Genomic DNA, 19,490 nt, shown 5'->3' on the forward strand with positions numbered 1-19,490 from the left:
CGCAAAATGTTAGCAACTGGATTACCAGGTGGACTCAGCCCTGTTGTTTAAAGAAGAGGACACCACAGAGATTCAGGGAGGCCAGTGACACATCCACTCGTCCAGTGTCACTTTCCTTGTGAACTGTTGTTTCCTTCCAAAGCCCATGATGCCCACTAATTACTCTATGTCTAAAAAATCTCCATGCTTCCATTTTCTGATGCAAAACACCCAGATGTTTGATACATTACATCATGATGATGTACAGTTAAACTCAAAACAAAGAGAGAAGGAAATCTCTAAGGGCGAAAAAAAAAAGAGGATTAAACTGAAACCACAGAGTTTGGCAAACAAAATGTTTGTATTGCTTTGAGGACAAAAGTCCATGCTAGAAACCCAGATTTCTGTAGAATAGAGACTAGTCTTGGGCGCATGCAAACTGGGTGCAACAGAAAACCACAGGGCTCACTCACATCCATGTTTCCCCTCTTCCTCCTAGCAACACTGTGAACTGTGTGTCCCAGAATTAGGCAGGTAAGTGGATATATGTGAAGAACCCTCAAAGGAGGGATGGTTGGGTGGAAAAATCTGCCAATCTTCAAAAGAAATCTGCTCTGAGAGGCTCCTTGGGGACTGTAGCCACTGACTTGTTCTCAAATGAATCTGGGGTTTGAATATACACTGTTCCCCATTGTAGAGCATCCCCAGCCCCTGACTGGAGTGAACCAAGAGTAAAAAGACATTTTTGAGACAATCAGGGGAAAAACTCAGTGGATGAGTTAAAAGTACATTGGACACAACCAAAGAGAGAATTAATGAAGTGGAATATTGAGCAGAGGAAACCACCCAGAACGCAGCTCAGAAAAATATATTATTAAGAAATTATACATTCATTGTAAATGTAATAATGGCATCGTGAAATTTTTTTTGGTTTTGGCCATGCAGCTTTCAGGATCTTAGTTCCCCGACCGGGGATCGAACCCAGGCCCTCAGCAGTGAAAGTGCAGGGTCCTAACCACTGGACCGCCAGGGAATTCCCTGTGAATATTTTTAAAGTCCTTTTGTATTTTAAAAAAAGCATTACTGTAGATTCTTTTTTAAGTTAATAATAAAATTAAAGTGACTCCAGGTTTGGAAATACTCTCTGGCACCAAAGAAAAGCAAATGCAAACCTGCTCTGGAGAAAACATCCTCAGTCCAGGCCCCTAGGACTCCACAGACTAAATTCAACCCACACGTGAGTTCATGGTAAAAAAATGACTGTACGTAGAATAATATAAGCCACACAGGGCAAGAGTCAACAAAACCAGATTTCAGACCCCCAAACTGCAGATAATGAAGCTGTCACACACAGAATATAAAATAACTAGGAATAACATGTTAAAAGAAATAAAAGATGTATTAAAGATAAGCAAAGACCAAAAATTTATTTTAAAAACGACTAGGCAGATTTTCAAAAGAACCAAACAGTACTTCTGAAATTGAAATATACAGTTGTTGAAATAAAAAACCTCCATGGCTAGGTTAAACAGTACATTGAACAAAACAGAACAGAGAACTAGTAAACAGAAATATTGAGAATTACCCAGAATGTAGACCAGAAAAACAAGGAGATAGAAAATGTCAAAGATAAGACACATGAAAAGATTCAATAAGAAGGTCTAACATACATTTAATATGAGTTCCAGAAGGAAATCTAGAAACAATGAGGGGAAAAGACTTATTTTAAGAGATAGATAATGACTGGTAATTCCCTGGTGGTCCAGTGGTTAGGATTCTGCACTTCCATTGCAGGAGGCACAGGTTTGATCCCTGGTCAGGGAATTAAGATCCCACAAGCCACACGGCACAGTCAAAAAAAAAAAAAGAGAGAGAGAGATAACGACTGAGAATTTTCTGGAAGTAATGAAAGACACAAAATCACAGATATAGAGAATAACTTATACTAAGCAGATAAGTGAAAAGAAATTCATAGTTAAATACAATGAAACTGCAGACTACAAGAGACAAAGGAGATCTTAAAATAGGCAAGAGAAATGATGGATCATCTAGTTTTAAAAATGACAAAAGAGTTCTCAACAGCAATAATGAAACAGAGAAGACAGTGGGATGTGCTGAGAGAATAGATTGTCAAGGTACCCAGCAAAAATCAACTCACAAGGATGAGGGCAAAATGCAGACATTTCCAGATAAACAAAAACTAAGAAAGCTTACTCTCACTAAAACTTCTAAAGCATGTACTTTTGGAAGGAGGAAAACAATCTGAGAAATAAGGTCTAAGATGCAAAAAAGAATAGTAAGCAAAGAAACTGGTAAACTCTAGGTAAATCAAAATAAAATAACTATATTGAAACTAGTAATATGTAATTTCTGGGGCTAAAAACAATGATATAAAATAGATCTTTGCTTTTCATCTTCACGTACCTGTATCTACATGTAATGACACTAGACACCAAGAGCATATAAACTGAGTGGGAAATAATTAGGTTAGAGCATTAGGTCTTGCATTTGCAGGTAGAGATGTAGAGGTGCTGATTAACTTTAGATTTTTGTTAATGTTAGGTATCCATATGAAATTTCAAGGGCAACCACTAAAAGAACATAAATAGAATGTTTAACTTTCAAACCATTAAAGGGCAAAACATGGAATAAGGGAGAAAGTAAAAAACAAAGTTCCATTTTATTAACGCAATTCTAAACCTCCTGTCTGGCAAGAAAGTTGGTACCGGCCCAACTTTTACAAAGTGACCACTTATGGTGGTAAGAACTTCTGTGACTACAGAAAACCTGTTAGATAAGACTTCATTTTGCCTGGCATTAAGAAACATCTGGCTGATAGAAAACATAAACAGCTGTCTGCATTCTGTCTGGTAACAAATACACGGATTCTACTGTAACTTGAAGAAAATCACATTCGAGTGTCATGATGATTCTTCCACGTGCATCAGTTCACGTCCCAGTCTGTCAAAGACAACACAGCCATCCTGAAAAGGCCGACTTAAATGTGAACCCAAACTACGTGAGGGGACCACCAGGTTCACCTCCACAAAACATGCGCCATTCCCCAGGGTTTTCAATACACTGGCAATACCTCCTCTATCACACGTTTAAAGGACAAAGGTGTAACTGACAGAGTACCTTACAGCCACAGAGAACATGATATACCCATAATCTTATGCCTGTGATCTTACAAAACGGGAAGAATCTGAAATTTAAAGTTCTCAGAAATGAGAACATAACGGCAGAAATAAAACATTTAATCAAAGATTAATAAAATCTCCCAAGAAAATGGAATAGAATAAAAATATCAAAGAGATGGAAAAGAGGGGGAAAAAGGGAAGGACAATGAGAGGACTGGATTGATTTAGGAAGTCCAATATTCAAACAACAGGAATTTTTAAAGGAGGGATTAAAGACCTGGGATCTACTGTACAGCACTGGGACTATAATTACCAGTGCTGTACACTGGAAAGTTGCTAAGACAGTAGATGTTAAATGTTCTCACCATAACAACAACAACAACAACAAAATGGTAATTACATGAGGTGAAGGATATGTCAACCTTATTGGGGTGATCATTTCACAATATATATGTATATCAAATCACACTGTACACCTCAAACTTATACAACGTTCTATGTCAATTGCTAGGGAAAATCTTGTCAAAGAAAAAAAACGAGGAGCAAATAAAAAAACCAATATTAAAATATATTTAATATTAAAATCAGATAAAACTAAAATGTAAAAACAAAAAAAAGCAATCAAATGAACAAATCAGGTCCAGAGGGTTTCACTGGAGGATTCTACCAAACATTCAAAAAACAAACACATGGCAACAGGGCTGGGGTGGCCAGACCTTTTCTGCTGCAGCGCCTGGTCCAGGACATCCTGCTTGTCCTGCAGCATCCGATGGAGGTGTCTCATCTCCTGCTGGTACTGAGCTGTCTTGCTAGCAAAGTCTTCCTGCTGCTCTGTCAGACGGTGACTGATGTCACCCATCTTCAGGGCCGCCTGCTTCCTGTACCCCTGGGGGAGGAGGATGATCTCTGAGTGAGGGGGTGCTGCCCGTGGCCCAGGCGAATAGCTTTGTGGATGCGTTCCCTCTCCACTCCTTGGCCTGTCAGAGGCCCTGAACTGAGTAAGCCCTGGGCAAGTCTGATCTGAGAGGGCAAGTCTGGATGACAAAAGTCACATAAAGTAATAAAAGAATTTCAAGTATAATAAAACCAAATTTCTGACTTGCATCGTGCCTAGTTTTTTATATGCCACAAATAAAAATTAAAACAGAAGGACCTGGCAAGGTCTGTCATACTCTATTGGTAAACAGGTGACTGAGATAAAAGCCTGATTCACTTATTTTCCTTCTTACATTTTTATTGTATAGTTCTTACGGTTAATAGATGTCCCTCAGAGCATTTCCAAAACTGTTGTCGCATAGATTCTGACGTGTAGTTCCCATAGGTTCAGTTCTCATTAGAAATTATGACATTCAATTTATACATCTCCTCTGACCCAAGAGTTAGTTTACTATACAGTTTTTACATTTCCAGGTGAAAGAACATTTTCTGCTCTCTGATTTTGTTGATTAATTTCTGGTATTTATCTTTTTGATCAACAAATGTCTGCCTTATTTCTACTTTAGGGGTTTATTGAGGCTTTTTCTTTTTTTTTGGTAGCCAGTCTATGATCAATTTTTGTGATTGTTCTGTATGTGTGTGTGTGTGTGTGTGTATACACACACACACACACACACACATATACACACATAAATAAACCTTATAGATTATGTTGTAAAATCTTCTATATTCTTACTTTTGTATAACTTCTTGATCTGTCTTAGACCAAGAGAAGCGGACCACAGCTCCTATTATCACTAAGTTTCCATTTCCCCTCGTATCTCCTGTAGTTTATAAAATTTGCTGCTGTGTTATTTAGTACGTAGGCATTCATAAGTACTATGTATTATTAACTGTAGTCTTTAGCATTCTCAAGCCCTCTCCTTTTTTTTTTGGTCTCGTTTAGTGCTTTTGGCCTGAACTCTCTCTTGGCGGATGTAAAGATCGCAACTATGCTTTGCTTTTGTTTGCATAAACCTGAATTATCTTCACTCATCCTTTTATTTTTCATCTTTCTGAAACACTGCTTCTGACTGTCTCTTGGTTCTGGCATGTAATAGTGTTTTCCTTTATAATATAATCTAAAATTGTTTCCTGTTAATGGGTGAATTCAGCTCATTTATATTTTCTATAGGGCAGATTTGTTTGCCTCGATTTTATCTTATGTTTTATTGTTTTATCTACACACATTTTTAAAGACTTTAATGTAGTCTGTTTTCTTTGCTCTTTTTTGCTGTTGTAATTTTGCTATTAAGGAATGAATCTCTTTTGCTTCTTGTGGTTACTTTTATTTTTATGCCTTTATATTACATGTCCTTAGGCCCCTTATTTATTAAAGTAGCATAATGTTAGCTCCTGACAATCTTTTCTTCACTCTTCCCCTACTTAAATATGCTTAAGCTCCTCCTACTGAAGTTTTCATCTTTAAATGATATCCTTTGACCTCAGTTATTACAGGTGACGCAATCAGCAAGTTCATTCCACTTTCTAACTTCCTTCCCCCTTTACCTATCGTTTTTGCCTTGGTTGTATTCCTTCTACGTTGTCAGGTTGTAGTATGTCTACATGTAGTTGCATCAGCCTTACCCCTGCCTTTTTAAAGGCTCAGTTCACAGTTAAGTATATCCTTTGCTCATGAGCAGCACTCTTCTGAAATGTGCCCAATCACTTCTTGGCTGAACTCAAGCTGATGGATCCTTAGGAAAGGTTTATAGAAAAAATGTTGCAGAGTTCTTATATGGTCACAGCTGTCTGAAGAGCAGCCTGGTTGGATGAAAACATCCTTGAATATTCATAGATGGAACTCCATTGTTCTCTGGCATTCAGTGTTGTTGTTGAGAAGTGTGATGCCAACATGATTTTCTTTTTCTTATGCCCTGGTCTTTTGCTTGGGTGTCCGAGGTATTCTTTCTTTATCTTGAAGTCACAGGTCTGGATGTCAATTTTCTAGGGCCATCCTGGGTCAGTTTTTCATAGGTACTTAACGTGCCCTTTCAATATGTAGATTCAACTCTTCATTTATTTCAGAAAATTTTATGAATAAAAACTTTTAAGAATTATTCTTTGGAGCAGAATAAGTACCATTGTTTTGACTTCTGCTTTAGGTAAACTGCATCCCTATCACTTTCTACTAGTCTTTTTTTTTTTTTTGGCTGCACTTTGCGGCTTGCAGGATCTTAGCTCCCTGACCAGGGATCGAACTCGGGCCCCCAGCAGTGGAAGCACAGAGTCCTAACTACTGGATGGCCAGGGAATTCCCTCTACTAGTTCTTTTTATTTCTGCCTTCTTGTCTTTGCCTTTCTCATTTATCCTTTATGTCCCTTATCCTGCTTTTATGATATCTTTCTCCCTGGGCTCCTTATAATTTAGTCTACATTTCTCCTTTCCTTCTATTTCTTCCCTGAGTTGTGTCAGTTCCATTTCACATCCTCCTTTGTCTGGCCATCTGTGTCTCGCTTTTTGGCATTTTTCCCCAGCTTTTACTGTTTTATTGAGTTTGAGCTACCTGGCTACCTGCCTACCTCCTTACTTGTCTATCTACCTACCAACGTATCAGTTCACCTTACAGTACAGGTTTCAATTTTGATCTCCCTTGTGGCAACATTATTTCTGATGCGCTTACATCATGTGTAAGAAAATTATACTTCTATTTTTCTTAAAGAATTTTTGTGTGGAGGCCACTGAATTCTTTTGGGATGAGATGAGGTTCCTGCGACGGTGAGAGCAATGGGTCAACTTCCAAGCTTCACACACCACTTCTCTTGCAGTCCCTTCTCTGGCTCTCTGAACCCAGCCTGGTTCTGAAATACTTCTGCCTGCAGCTCTGATTTCCCAGATCTCATCACTGCCCTGACTTCCAAGTTGATGTCCTCACTTTTAGGAGGGTTTTGCTAAGGTCTCCTGAGATGTCACCTCTGAATTTTTTTTTTTTGATGTGGACCAGTTTTAAAGTCTTTATTGAATTTGTTACAATATTGCTTCTGTTTTTTTATGTTTTAGTTTTTTGGCCACGAGGCACTTGGGATCTTAGCTCCCCGACCAGGGATTGAACCCGCATCCCCTACATTGGAAGCGTGGAGTTCTCAACCACTGGACCACCAGGGAAGTCCCTGTCACCTCTGAATTTTGACAAGCCTTTTCCAGGCCTCTTCTCCTCACTTTCCCAGAGATCCTGCCCTATCTGACCTCGATCTGGCTCACAGATTTCTTCTCTGGGTGACTGGGTGGAACTTTTTTATTTTTACTGCTCTTATTCAGTTGAACAATAATGAGACAAATTCCCAAGACAAGGCCAACCGCTCTGAAGATCAGACCTTCTCTTTGGGAAATAAAAGCCAACAGGAAAACCAGGAAAAAAAGAACAAACTGCAACTGCTCTTTATTACTCATAATACTTCTATGCAGATTCCCATCATTAATAGTGTGGTATAGTCCTTCTAGCCTTTCTGATGCAGAGTTGAGATGCTGTTTTCTATACTGCCTTTGATCTTGTTACATCAAACCCGTGCCCCCTGCAGGGGAAGCACGGAGTCTTAACCACTGGACTGCCAGGGAAGTCCCGAGAGGTGCTTTTTAAAAAAATTTTTAATTAATTAATTAATTTATTTTTGGCTGTGTTGGGTCTTCATTGCTGCATGCAGGCTTCTCATTGCAGTGGCTTCTCTTGTTGCAGAGCACGGGCTCTAGGTGCGTGGGCTTCAGTAGTTGTGGCACGCGGGCTCAGTAGTTGTGGTTCACAGGCTCTAGAGCACAGGCTCAGTACTTGTGGCACGCGGGCTTAGCTGCTCCGCGGCATGTCGGATCTTCCTGGACCAGGGCTCGAACCCGTGTCCCCTGCATTGGCAGGCAGATTCTTAACCACTGCACCACCAGAGAAGTCCGAGAGGTGCTATTTCTGCCAGAGAAACCCAATACTGCTTTACTCTGTGGATGATCAGTGATACATACATGCAAAATGGGTCCTTTTCTTAAACATGGAAATCTGACCCCGGGAAGCCCATTCCCATTAGGAGTGGCTAAATGTCCACTTACCTTGACTTTTTCCTCCAACCTTCCCAAGCGAATATTGCCTTCAATGATTTTGTTGAGAACGCCATGCTTCTCACTTTCTAAACATTTAGCCTACAGAGTAAAGTGAAAAAAAAAACAATGGGCTCTTAGTTTAACAGGAAAATTAAAATAATAAAACATCTTCTGCTGAGAGTATTACTACAAAGAGTATTACCATTCTGCCACTCGTCCTGGCCTGACACCTCTCCAGTCCCCCACCTCCAGATTCCTATCCCCTGTGTGAGGGCTGTGGGCAGAACTTGGACCAACAGCTGAGGAGGGCAAGAGCCGGGAACGGCAGTCTGGGCGCCCCTTCTGGGTACAACTGGAAAATCTGAGCCCCTCAAACAAGGGGGATGTGAGCTTCCAGGACACTTCTCTATTCTTGGGGAATATACCATTCCTTCCATCATATCCAAGGAACAAGTGCCAACATGCAAATAAACTTCTCACTGGACTATCTGAATAATTAACAAAATTAAGGATAACTTGAGATGAACACACAATGCCATTCTCCAAACCAAATGTGACGGGCAGTAGATCAAAGAGGGATGTCACTGAAGTGGAATGATTTAGATTAATATCCAGATGGGACATGGACTACTACACACTATAAATTAACCATTTCAAATGGTAAAATTTTTTTAAAAAGTAAAGGGGAGCATTCCTTCTAAGGTAGTACAGTAGTGACAAGTGAGTTTCTAGAAAGGAAAACTAAGACCCAGGGAATTAAACTTGCTGCAAGTCACATGGAAACCCATCCTAAAGGGATTCGGAATGAAGATGCCAGTATCAATAAATTACTATACAGGGGGCTCTCACAAGGCCCAGGAGACCAGGACAGGGTAAGGTGAGGGTGCACGGCCAACAGTCCCACGACAGGGCAGAGGCAGCCAGTACCACCCCCGAACCCCAGCTACAGAGGCTGGTCTTGGGGCTGCCAGGGGCAAGGAGCCTGCAGGGCCAAGGGGACAGCAGTCCGCGTGCACACTGAGGTCCCTCATGGTGGGTGGAGCCAGGGCAGGCTGAGAGCAGCTCCCCCAGCATCTGGAGGGTCTGAAGATTCTAAATCTGAGCCTGGCTTTCAGGCCATAAATAACAAAGGTCAAGGCGGGAGGAGAGAACACATTTTATTAATAGTCTGTTGGCTTAATCTGTAACTTTTAAGTATTTGGACAAGCAGTATATGGCCTCCATTTGTATGCCCATCCTGGGTCCACAAATATGAGGAGTGAGCCTAAGGGGACCGTCTGATGGTCAAGGAGGCTCTTGACTTCATCACGGGAGCCTGGGATGCTCTCTGGCCCAACCAGGAGGTACAGGGCCTGCCTCCTGGGGGAACCAGCGTGTCCCACCCTGTACACAAGATGGCCCTGACACGAGGCAGCCAGGCTCCCATGAGTGTTTGCTGGATGAGTGCGTCTGCTTGGCACTTTCCATCTTTCAACAAGCTTTTGTGTTGCCCTCGATATCCCAGTGGGTAAGCTCAGGAGACACAGCAGAAGAGGAAATGGGCACTCAGCACTGGTACAGAACATGCCAGAGACCTCAGCACTTGGGTTGGGATAGCGACCTCTCAGGAGGGGACTACCGGTTCAGGAGGTCTGAATGCTTTTAAGGGTCCTACCATGGCATGTCAAAGTCAAATTGCCTCTAAAAGCCTCGGGGAAGGGCTCAGAAATCACCAGTAATGTATAGCCACACGCACCACGCTCCTACCACCAACTACTATGATTTAAAAAAAAATTTGTAACACTAATATAAGTGCAAAATGGAGTCTCAAGACTGGCTTAATTAGCATTTCTTTTATTACAAGTAAAGATCAACATTTTGCCCCAAGAGCTGTATACTATTTATATGTCCTCTTATGTAAACAATGGCTAAAAGCCTGTGTTCATTTTCCTAAGGAGGAACTTAACATCTTTCTAACAGATGGGAATAAGCCTGTGACACATCCTGACAGACTCTCTGCCCCTCAATCACCCTGAGGAAGGGTGGAGTTACCTCCAAGTTGGCTGATTTCTGACCCTTACAGAAAGTCTACTGGGCTCTTGGAATGACATGCATTAAATTATTACTTCTAATCCTATGCCACCAGAGATCTGCAGCACTGCTTAAAGAAACATGTTTAAATGCACATAAGCAATATGTATTCAAAGTAGAAGAATCACAAAATGCAGATAGGTAAAAAAGATTTTTTAAAAAATCACCTGTCATTTCACCGTTTGGAGATACAGTTATCTAACTCACTGTTCTATTTTGTGGTAAACTCTATCAGACTCTTTTCAACACACAGCTTGGCACAGCATCTGTCTCCTTAACTGCACGATCTGCTGTAGACATCTTTTAAAATCAGTGTGGAGATGTGAGATCACGCCCACAGCATCACTCTTGCTGGCTGAGCAGCGCTCCACCATCAAGGGCAGGGGTCCCCAACCCCTGGGCCACAGACTGGTACTGGTCCACGGCCTGTTGGGAGCCGGGCTGCATAGCAGGAGGTGAGCGATAGGCGAGCGAGCGAGTGAAGCTTCATCTGTATTTACAGCCGCTCCCCATCGCTCGCATTACCGCCTGAGCTCCACCTCCTGTCAGATCAGGGGCGGCATTAGTTTCTCATAGGAGCGCGAACCCTACTGTGAACTGCGCGTGCGAGGGATCTAGGTTGCACACTCCTTATGAGAATCTATTGCCTGATGATCTGAGGTGGGGCTGAGGTAGTGATGCTAGCGCTGGGGAGTGGCTCTAAATACAGATTACCATTAGCAGAGAGGTTTGACTGCACAGAGACCATAATAAATGAATTGCCTGCAGACTCATACCAAAACCCTATCAGTGAGTGGCAAGTGAAAACAAGCCCAGGGCACCCACTGATTCTGCGTTATGGTGAGTTGTATAATTATTTCATTATATATGACAATGTAATAATACTAAAGTACGCAATAAATGTAATGCACTTGAATCATCCTAAAACCATCCCCTGCCCACCCCGGTCCACGGAAAAATTGTCTTCCATGAAACCGGTCCCTGGTGCCAAAAAGGTTGGCTGATCTGGGGACCACCAATAATGGACCCAATTCCTTTCCTCAGGACTGGTGCCACTAGAAACAATGTGGGATGAGTACCCCTGGAGCTACCTCTTTGTGCCCTTTAAACTGTGTCATTGGGACGAACTCTATTTTACCTGTCTAGGATTCCTACGTCTCATCTTCAAACAGGGACTACATTAAGACAACTTTACAGAGAGAATATAAGGATGCACCTGTGTGTGTAATAGCGGCCTTATGACTACTGTTCCCAGTTGAATGGACTGATTCCCTTAGTTTACCTTCTAAAATATCATTTGCCAGTATTTAAAAGTTTGGGTTATTTGCCTTTCAAAACTGTTTTTCACTGATGGTTGAAAAATAAAATTTTGGAGAACTTGAACATTTATGGTTGAAATGTAAAAAGATGCAGCTTTTTATGGATCATTAAAAACAAAAACCTTTAAAATTATGTTTGCATATTAACTTGCAGCATACTTGAAGTAACTGAGGAAACTTACCAAATACATAAGATTGTCACGTTCTTGGGTTATATTCTCTGCCAGGACGACAAGATTTGCCAGGTACTGGTGAGCAGACATTTCGTTCTCCATGGCTTTTTCCACCTGCTTTTTGAAGACATCAATTTTCTTTTGAGATCTCCTAGAGAGGTCCCCCAAATGGTGGAATAAAAAATTCATTAGCCTGCATGGCCAGGGCATAGTGAATATCTGTATTATAAAATAGCAAGCATGTTATCATTTAAGTGTATTTTGCAGCAACCTAAATCTTCTATTTAGTTTCAAGGTGAGAAGAGGTAACTGAATTTAAAGGAAGCATAATTACTGACTCCAAGCCAAATCAATAGGAATCACAAAATGCTTAACACACTTAACAGACTAATACATATTATTCTAGTAACTTTTTGGCTTGTGTTCTTTAAAAGATATTTTTGAAAAAGGAATCCAGTAATCCCTGGATTAGACTTTTGGGAAACACTTAGTAAAGAATTTCTAGAACTTTCAGAGTCCTAGGGTCAGCATTATGACTATCAACCGTAATTGAACAATAATGTTGGTCATATTTTAACGTTTTTTTTTTTTTTCGGTACACGGGCCTCTCACTGTTGTGGCCTCTCTCGTTGTGGAGCACAGGCTCCGGACGCGCAGGCTCAGCGGCTATGGCTCACGGACCCAGCCACTCCGCGGCATGTGGGATCTTCCCGGACCGGGGCACGAACCCGTATCCTCTGCATTGGCAGGTGGACTCTCAACCACTGCGCCACCAGGGAAGCCCGATGTTGGTCATATTTTATATGTTGGTATTTAATAATCTCATCTATCCCTTTCCATTTCATTGCCAATATTAGAAAAAGAAAAGATAAAGAATATGAAATAGAATATTCAATTGTCTTTTTTAACTATTAATAAAAAAAAACAGCTTAAGAAAAAAAAAACCCACCTATTTATTTTCTGTGCCTTTTCGAGTTCAGCTTCCAGCGCCTTGTTTTTAGCCGTCAGATTTTTCTTCTCTAATAGCAGGCTCTTTTTCTGCACTTGCAGGGCTGCCAACTTTTCCATCAACTCTTCCATCTCAGCGTTTTCTTTCTCTTCTTCCTTCTGCAACTGGCTGATGGACAAAAACATCACAAGCCTGTACCCAGTACACCGAGGTTAAATGAAGCAGCCACCGCCAGGCAGGGACAGCACAGCCTTCCGGCCTGGCTGGGCCCTTTGGAGGCCTCTGTGGGAGCATCGTCATCCAGCCCCTGGCAGAGCTGGTGGGGAGCTCCCGGAGGGCGGCAGAGAGGGGGTAGCTGGTACACACTGCTTTGACGGTAATGATTTAATCCCTTTTTCTGCCCACCATTTTTGCTTATGTCTGTGTGTGTATGTGTATTGTGTGTGTATATATACACACTTATTTATACTCCCTCCAGAAAGAATTTAAGACAGCTTAATTTTTTACATAGTTATAATTGCCCCTCCTTAAATCCTAATGCTAAAACAAATTTTATTTCATACTAAAATAATTATGTTTTTCTGATAAAAGAAACAAAAACAAGGAGGGCATACAATCAATATATAACTCTGGCAAAATGATGCCTGAGAGAAGAGTTATTCCTTCACTGGTTCCCTCGGTCAATTTTCACGAAATAACTGAGACCGAATAGGTAGGGCCACACACACAGAGGCTGCCCAGCATTCTGAGCGATGGGGTCTCCCAGGGTACCATGTGGGGTTTACTACTTCCTGGCTGGCTGGCTGGCTGGCTAGTGAACAAGCCTCACGCTGCATGTGTTTGGGGTCTGCCTCACTTGCCACACAATTTCAATGACCAGCCTCGGTTGGCTCCCTGAACACTCAGTCAGGAATTTTCCAGTTTCCACTGCTCTCTAGTTTACTACTTTTAGTTAGTCAAAGAGCAGAGGACACACCTGGACAAAACCCACAGAGTTGGGGTTTGAATTAAACTCATCTTTTATCTTTTTTCTTTGCTGCATTTTGTTTTCAGTTTAGAATTTTATTTAAAGGTATTTTTGCCACTTACCTGACACCAAAATCAATCAATTCACAAAATCAGTCAAAAAGTTCACAATGAAAAGCAACCAAAGACAATAGGAAATGCTGGGAAAGTGCTGGTGGGCGTGCACAGCCGCCTCAGAGAACAATATGTCAAAATCTAGAAAATGCATTTACACTATGGCCAAACAATGCCACCTCTAGGTATGTATTTAGGGAAACCGATAAACTGTACAAGAAAGTTTACTGGGGCATTGCTTAAAGGAACAAACTTAGAAACAATTTAAACTTCCATTAATAGGCTAAGTAAAATGCAGTATTTCATATGATGGAATACCACCATGCAGTTAAAAAGAATAAACTCTCAGACTTCCCTGGTGGTGCAGTGGTTAAGAATCCACCTGCCATTGCAGGGGACATGGGTTCGAGCCCTGCTCCGGGAAGATCCCACATGCACTGGAGCAACTGAGCCGGCGAGCCACAACTACTGAGCCTGTGTGCCACAACTACTGAAGTCCGTGCACCTAGAGCCGGTGCTCTGCAACAAGAGAAGCCACTGCAATGAGAAGCCCACGCACCGCAACGAAGAGTAGCCCCTGCTTGCCGCAACTAGAGAAAGCCTGTGCACAGCAATGAGGAACCAATGCAGCCAAAGGAAAAAAAAAAAAAGAATAAACTCTATGTATCTATCTCAACATGGAAAGATGTTTGAAAATTGAGTGTAAAAAGCGAAGATACTAAAAGTATGAATTCACTTATGAACACATAAAACACACCAGAAAAATACTATGTCATTCATGGATACATGTAGAAATAAAAACTAGATTGGAAATATAATTCCAAGTTTATGATAGTGATTGCTTTTGGAAAGCCAGGGAAAACAACGGGACTAAGGATGGTGGTTAAAAGGGGCTTCAGCTGTATTTCTAACAATATAGTTCTTAAAACAAACAAAAAAAGGTGGAAACAATTTGCACACACATACAAAAAGTTAACACTTAACATTTGGTGGGAGAAATAGTTGATTAAAAAAATTTTTTTTAATAAAATGTGTCCTATTCTATCCCTAGAGTCTCACTCCTCAGAAGAAACTTCTGCTGACCATTTCTGATTTTAGTTCCTCTGGTGAAAAACCATGACTTAAATTTTTAAATTGTGAAATGTAATATAGAAAACTATACAAACGGTAAATGCATATTTTAACAAACAATTATAGTGAACACCCACATAATTACCACACAGGTCAAGAAACAGAACACTTCTGGTACCCCAGACACTCCCATGTGTTCCCTCCCACGCCCCCAGTCATAGAGTCCCTCCTTAATCATCTCTATAGTGTCATCGTCTATCTACGCTTCACTACAGCTTAGTTCAGTTTGCCAGTATTGGAACCAGATATAAAGGGAACCAAGACCCATTCATAGGTGCACAAAGGGACTATATGTACTTTAGTGTCATTACGCCTATGAGACTCACCCGTCTTTTTGTGTGGCTATAGAATATTTCGTTGTATCAGTATACCAAACACTATACATTCGTTTTCCTGTTGACAGTCACTTGGGCTATATTCTGCACACACACTTGCAGGATTCTCTAGGGCAGTGCGACTCAAAGTGTGGTCCTCAGATGGATCAGATGGGCAGTCTCCAGCTGTCTGTTACTCATCCACAAGATAAGCACAGAAATTGAGAAAATGGCTCCAAAACTTTTATAGCATTTCAACGTTGCTGTGACATCTGGGCAGTCTGAGGTGAGGGCACGCATTCTGCTGAACAGCAGCTTGGGTGTTGTCACGTTTGCAGAGAGAGAAGCGTGTGGTAGGAGCCGCATACTTGTCACGTGCAGCAGGAATACATAACAATTTATAATTTTAAGATTAATTTATCAACTGTAACTCAAGAATATATAAAAACCAGAATTCATTTATTTCACTGAAAAATAATTTAACTATTATTTTACTGGACACACTGACATGGATTTACGATAAAGGGTTAAAGAAGAAGACTGAAAATACAAAGACTTCTTTCTGCTTCCAGCCAAGACAGAGTTACAGAGACCAGATTTATTCAGCTAGAAAACCAGGCAAAACATAAGAAACAACAGTTTTCAGACTTTGGACAATAGGCAGTACAGGACTGTGATCCCTGAGAGGGAAATAACAAGGTGAGTACTACGACTGCTCCAGCTTACTGCCTGGCTGCAGTACAGGGAGGGAAAACCCAAACCAAACCCAGTGGACTTGCTGAGTTGAGGAGTCAGAGATCAGAGATCAGAGATCAGAGAGGCCAAGGCAGGTAGAAGTTGTGGGCAGAGAGGAGGGAGTGACAGGGAGAGAGGAAGGGCTCTGGAGATCTTTAGGCGGGCTCACCACCAGTCTTTGGCTGACTACTGATCTGCACATGTATGAGAGGAAACTACCTGAGGCCGAGGAAAGAACCATGAGAAACAAGGAGGCAGAAAAATTCCTAACATTCACCAAGAACTGGGAATAGTGCAGGAGCCCACCAGCCAGAGTAGAAAGACCTTATCATATAAGGGGGATTGGCGATAACCCTCAGAAGGGTATTACTGCCTTTGTAGTAGGGTTAAACTAGCCCTGACTAAAGGCTGCTTTGGGCCTACCCTAAAAAAAGCAAGCTTTGAAAGAATCCAACTACTGTCTAGTAACATAAGTGTGCACTAGGACAAAATGTAACACTATTCAAAGCGATGCACTAAATCTAGCATCCAGCAACACAAAATCTACAATAGTCAATATCCAATCAAGCATGGGAATAAGCAATAAAATAGGGTCCACGATCAAGAGGGAAAAAAATAATCAACAGAACGGATGCAGAAGTCAGAGAGATGATGGCATATAATAGAGAATAACAGCATGGGGAGGAGAGAAATGAAAACTACAAAAAAGACTCAAATGGATCTTCTAGTGATGGAAAAAAACAAGTGGAAGACGTAAACAATACGTTGGATGAGAATAGAAAGATTAGACGCTACAGAAGAAAAGATTAGTGAACTGGAAGACAAGCAATATAAACTACCCATTTGAAGCACAGAGAGAAACAAGAGCAGGAAAAAGAAATGGACAGAGCATCAGAGGCCCATGAGACAGTATCAAGTGGTCCCAGGAGGAGAGATGAGAGAGGGAAAAATAGAAAAGAATATGGAAGAAATAACGGCTAAATTATTTCCAAATCTGATGAAAAATATATATCCACAGCCCAAGAAGCTCAATCAACCTAAAGCTGAATAAACATAAAGAAACCACACCAAGGTACATCCTAAGTAAATGCTAAAAACCAGCAACAAAGGAAAATTATTAGAAGAAGCCGAAGAGAAAAGACATCACTGTTCAGAAGAACAAAGATAATAACCACTGCAGATTTTCATTAGACACAATGCAAGACAGAAGGCTATAGAGAACACCTTTAAACTGAATGGGAAAAGACTCCAAAACCAAAAACCCGTCAACTTGGAATCTTTACCCAGTGAAATTATCAATAAAGTTTAATGATTTTTCCAATAAAAGTACTGTGAATCTTTCTATTCCTTTCTATTTGTGATGCTTTGTAGATAGCTCTTTCCTTCCTCGTTTCTTTCCCTTTTTTGGGGGGGGGGTCTTTTTCAAAATCTCATTTTCTACATATTTATTCCTACAAAGAAATACAATCGATTTTTGTAAATTGACTTTGTTTCTACCAATGTTGCAAAAATTCATTATTATTTCTATTTTTATTGAAGCATAGTTGATTTACAATGTTGTGTTAATTACTGCTGTACAGCTAAGTGACTCAGTTATACGCATATACGTGCTTTTTCGTATTCTTTTCCATTATGGTTTATCACAGAATTGAATATAGTTCCCTGTGCTATGCAGTAGAACCTTGTTGTTTATCCATTCTATATAAACCAGTTTGCATCTGCTAACCCCAAACTTCCAATCCATCCCTCTCCCACCCCCCTCCCCCTTGGCAACCACCAGTCTATTCTCTATGTCTGTGATTCTGTTTGTGTTTCACAGATAAGATAGGTTCATTTGTGTCATATTTTGAATTCTACATATAAGTGATATCATATAGTATTTGCCTTTCTGACTGACTTAGTATGATAATCTCTAGTTGCATCCATGTTGCTGCAAATGGCATTATTTTGTTATCATTTTTATGGCTGAGTAGTATGCCACTGTATATATGTACTACATCTTCCTTATCCATTCATCTGTTGATGGACATTTAGGTTGTTTCCATGTCTTGGCTATTGTGAATAGTGCTGCTATAAACTTAGGGGTCCATGTATCTTTTAGAATTCTAGTTTTGTCTGGATATATGCCCAGGAGTGGGACTGCTAGATCATATGGTAATTCTATTTCTAATTTTCTGAGGAACCTCCATACTGTTTTCCACAGTGGCTGCACTAACTTACATTCCCACCAACACTGTAGGAAGGTTCTCTTTTCTCCACACCCTCTCCAGCATTTGTTATTTGTAGAGTTTCTAATGATGGCCACTCTGACCAGCATGAGGTGGTACCTCACTGTAGTTCTGATTTGCATTTCTTTAATAATTAGCGATGGTGAGCATCTTCTCATGTGGATATTAGCCATTTGTGTGTCTTCTTTGCAGAAATGTCTCTTTAGGTCTTATGCCCATTTTTCAATTGGGTTTTGTTGTTGTTGTTGTTACTGAGTTGTATGAGCTGTTTGTATATTTGGGAAATTAAGCCCTTGATGCTTGCATCGTTAGCAAATATTTTCTCCCATTCTGTAGGTTGTCTTTTCATTTTGTTTATGGTTTCCTTTGCTGAGCTAAAGCTTGTAAGTTTGATTAGGTCCCCTTTGTTTACTTTCGTTTTCAGTTCTACTGCCTTGGGAGACTGAGCTTAGAAAACCTCGGTATGATTCACTTCAGAGAATGTTTTGCCTATGTTCTCTTCTAGGAGTTTTACGGTGTCACGTCTTATGTTTAAGTCCTCAAGCCACTTTGAGTTTTATTTTTGTGTATGGTGAGAGGGTGTGTTCTAACTTCACTGATTTACATGTGGCTGTCCAGCTTTCCCAACACCACTTGCTGAAGAGACTGTCTTTTTCCCATTGTATATTCTTGCCTCCTTTGTCAAAGATTAATTGACCATAGGTGTGTGGGTTTATTTCTGGGCTCTCTCTTCTGTTCCATCGATCCACATTTCTATTTTTGTGCCAATAACACGCTGTTCCGATTACCGTAGTGCAAAAGTCTATTATTTCTAATGATTTATTTGTAGATCTGTTTTCTACATATGGAATTCTATCATCTATAAATAATGACACCATTATTTCTTTCTTCCCAAACTTTATAATTTTCTTTTTCTTGCCATGTGCACTAGTTACCATTTAGTAACCAATGCTGTTTATGCTGTTTAGAAATGGTATCAGAGGGCATCTCTGTACTGTTTCCAGTCTCAATAGGAAAGCTTGCAACATTCCACCACTGAGAGTGACATTTACTGCAGTTTTATTTTTCAGCAGAACCATTAAAGAAGTTCACATCTATTACTAATACTGTTTTTAGAGTTTTTACATCTAGATTCATGAGTGAAAATGAAATGTAATTTTCCTTTCTTATACCATCATTGTTGGGTTTTGGTATCAAGGTTATATTTACCTCATAAAATGAATTAGAGAGCATTAACTCTTTTTCTGCTCTTTAAGAAGTCTTTAGGTGAGACTAGAATTATTTCCTCCTTGAATATTTTTAGAGCTCCTTTGTGAAGGTATCTAGGCCGGTAGTTTTCTTCAAGGGAAGATCTCTGGATTCAATTTCTTTAA

At 40.5% G+C, this 19,490-nt stretch overlaps 1 protein-coding gene across 4 annotated transcripts in view; it reads right to left on the reverse strand.

The window, feature by feature from the left end:
* The window catches only part of CEP89 (centrosomal protein 89), an 80,223-nt gene that overhangs the window by 3,294 nt on the left and 57,439 nt on the right, over positions 1-19,490 (reverse strand). For 3 of the 4 annotated variants that reach the window (XM_079908777.1, XM_079908776.1, XM_079908774.1), the window contains 4 exons: positions 12,630-12,797; positions 11,690-11,831; positions 8,128-8,217; positions 3,836-4,005 (listed from right to left, as the gene is read on the reverse strand). In XM_079908777.1, the coding sequence (XP_079764903.1) occupies positions 3,836-4,005; positions 8,128-8,217; positions 11,690-11,831; positions 12,630-12,797 (570 nt within the window). The remainder of the gene's footprint in view (positions 1-3,835; positions 4,006-8,127; positions 8,218-11,689; positions 11,832-12,629; positions 12,798-19,490) is intronic. The other variant, XM_079908775.1, reaches the window with a different exon arrangement.

This window comes from Stenella coeruleoalba (genome assembly GCF_951394435.1).
Source record: "Stenella coeruleoalba genome assembly, chromosome: 20".
NCBI lineage: Eukaryota > Metazoa > Chordata > Mammalia > Artiodactyla > Delphinidae > Stenella > Stenella coeruleoalba.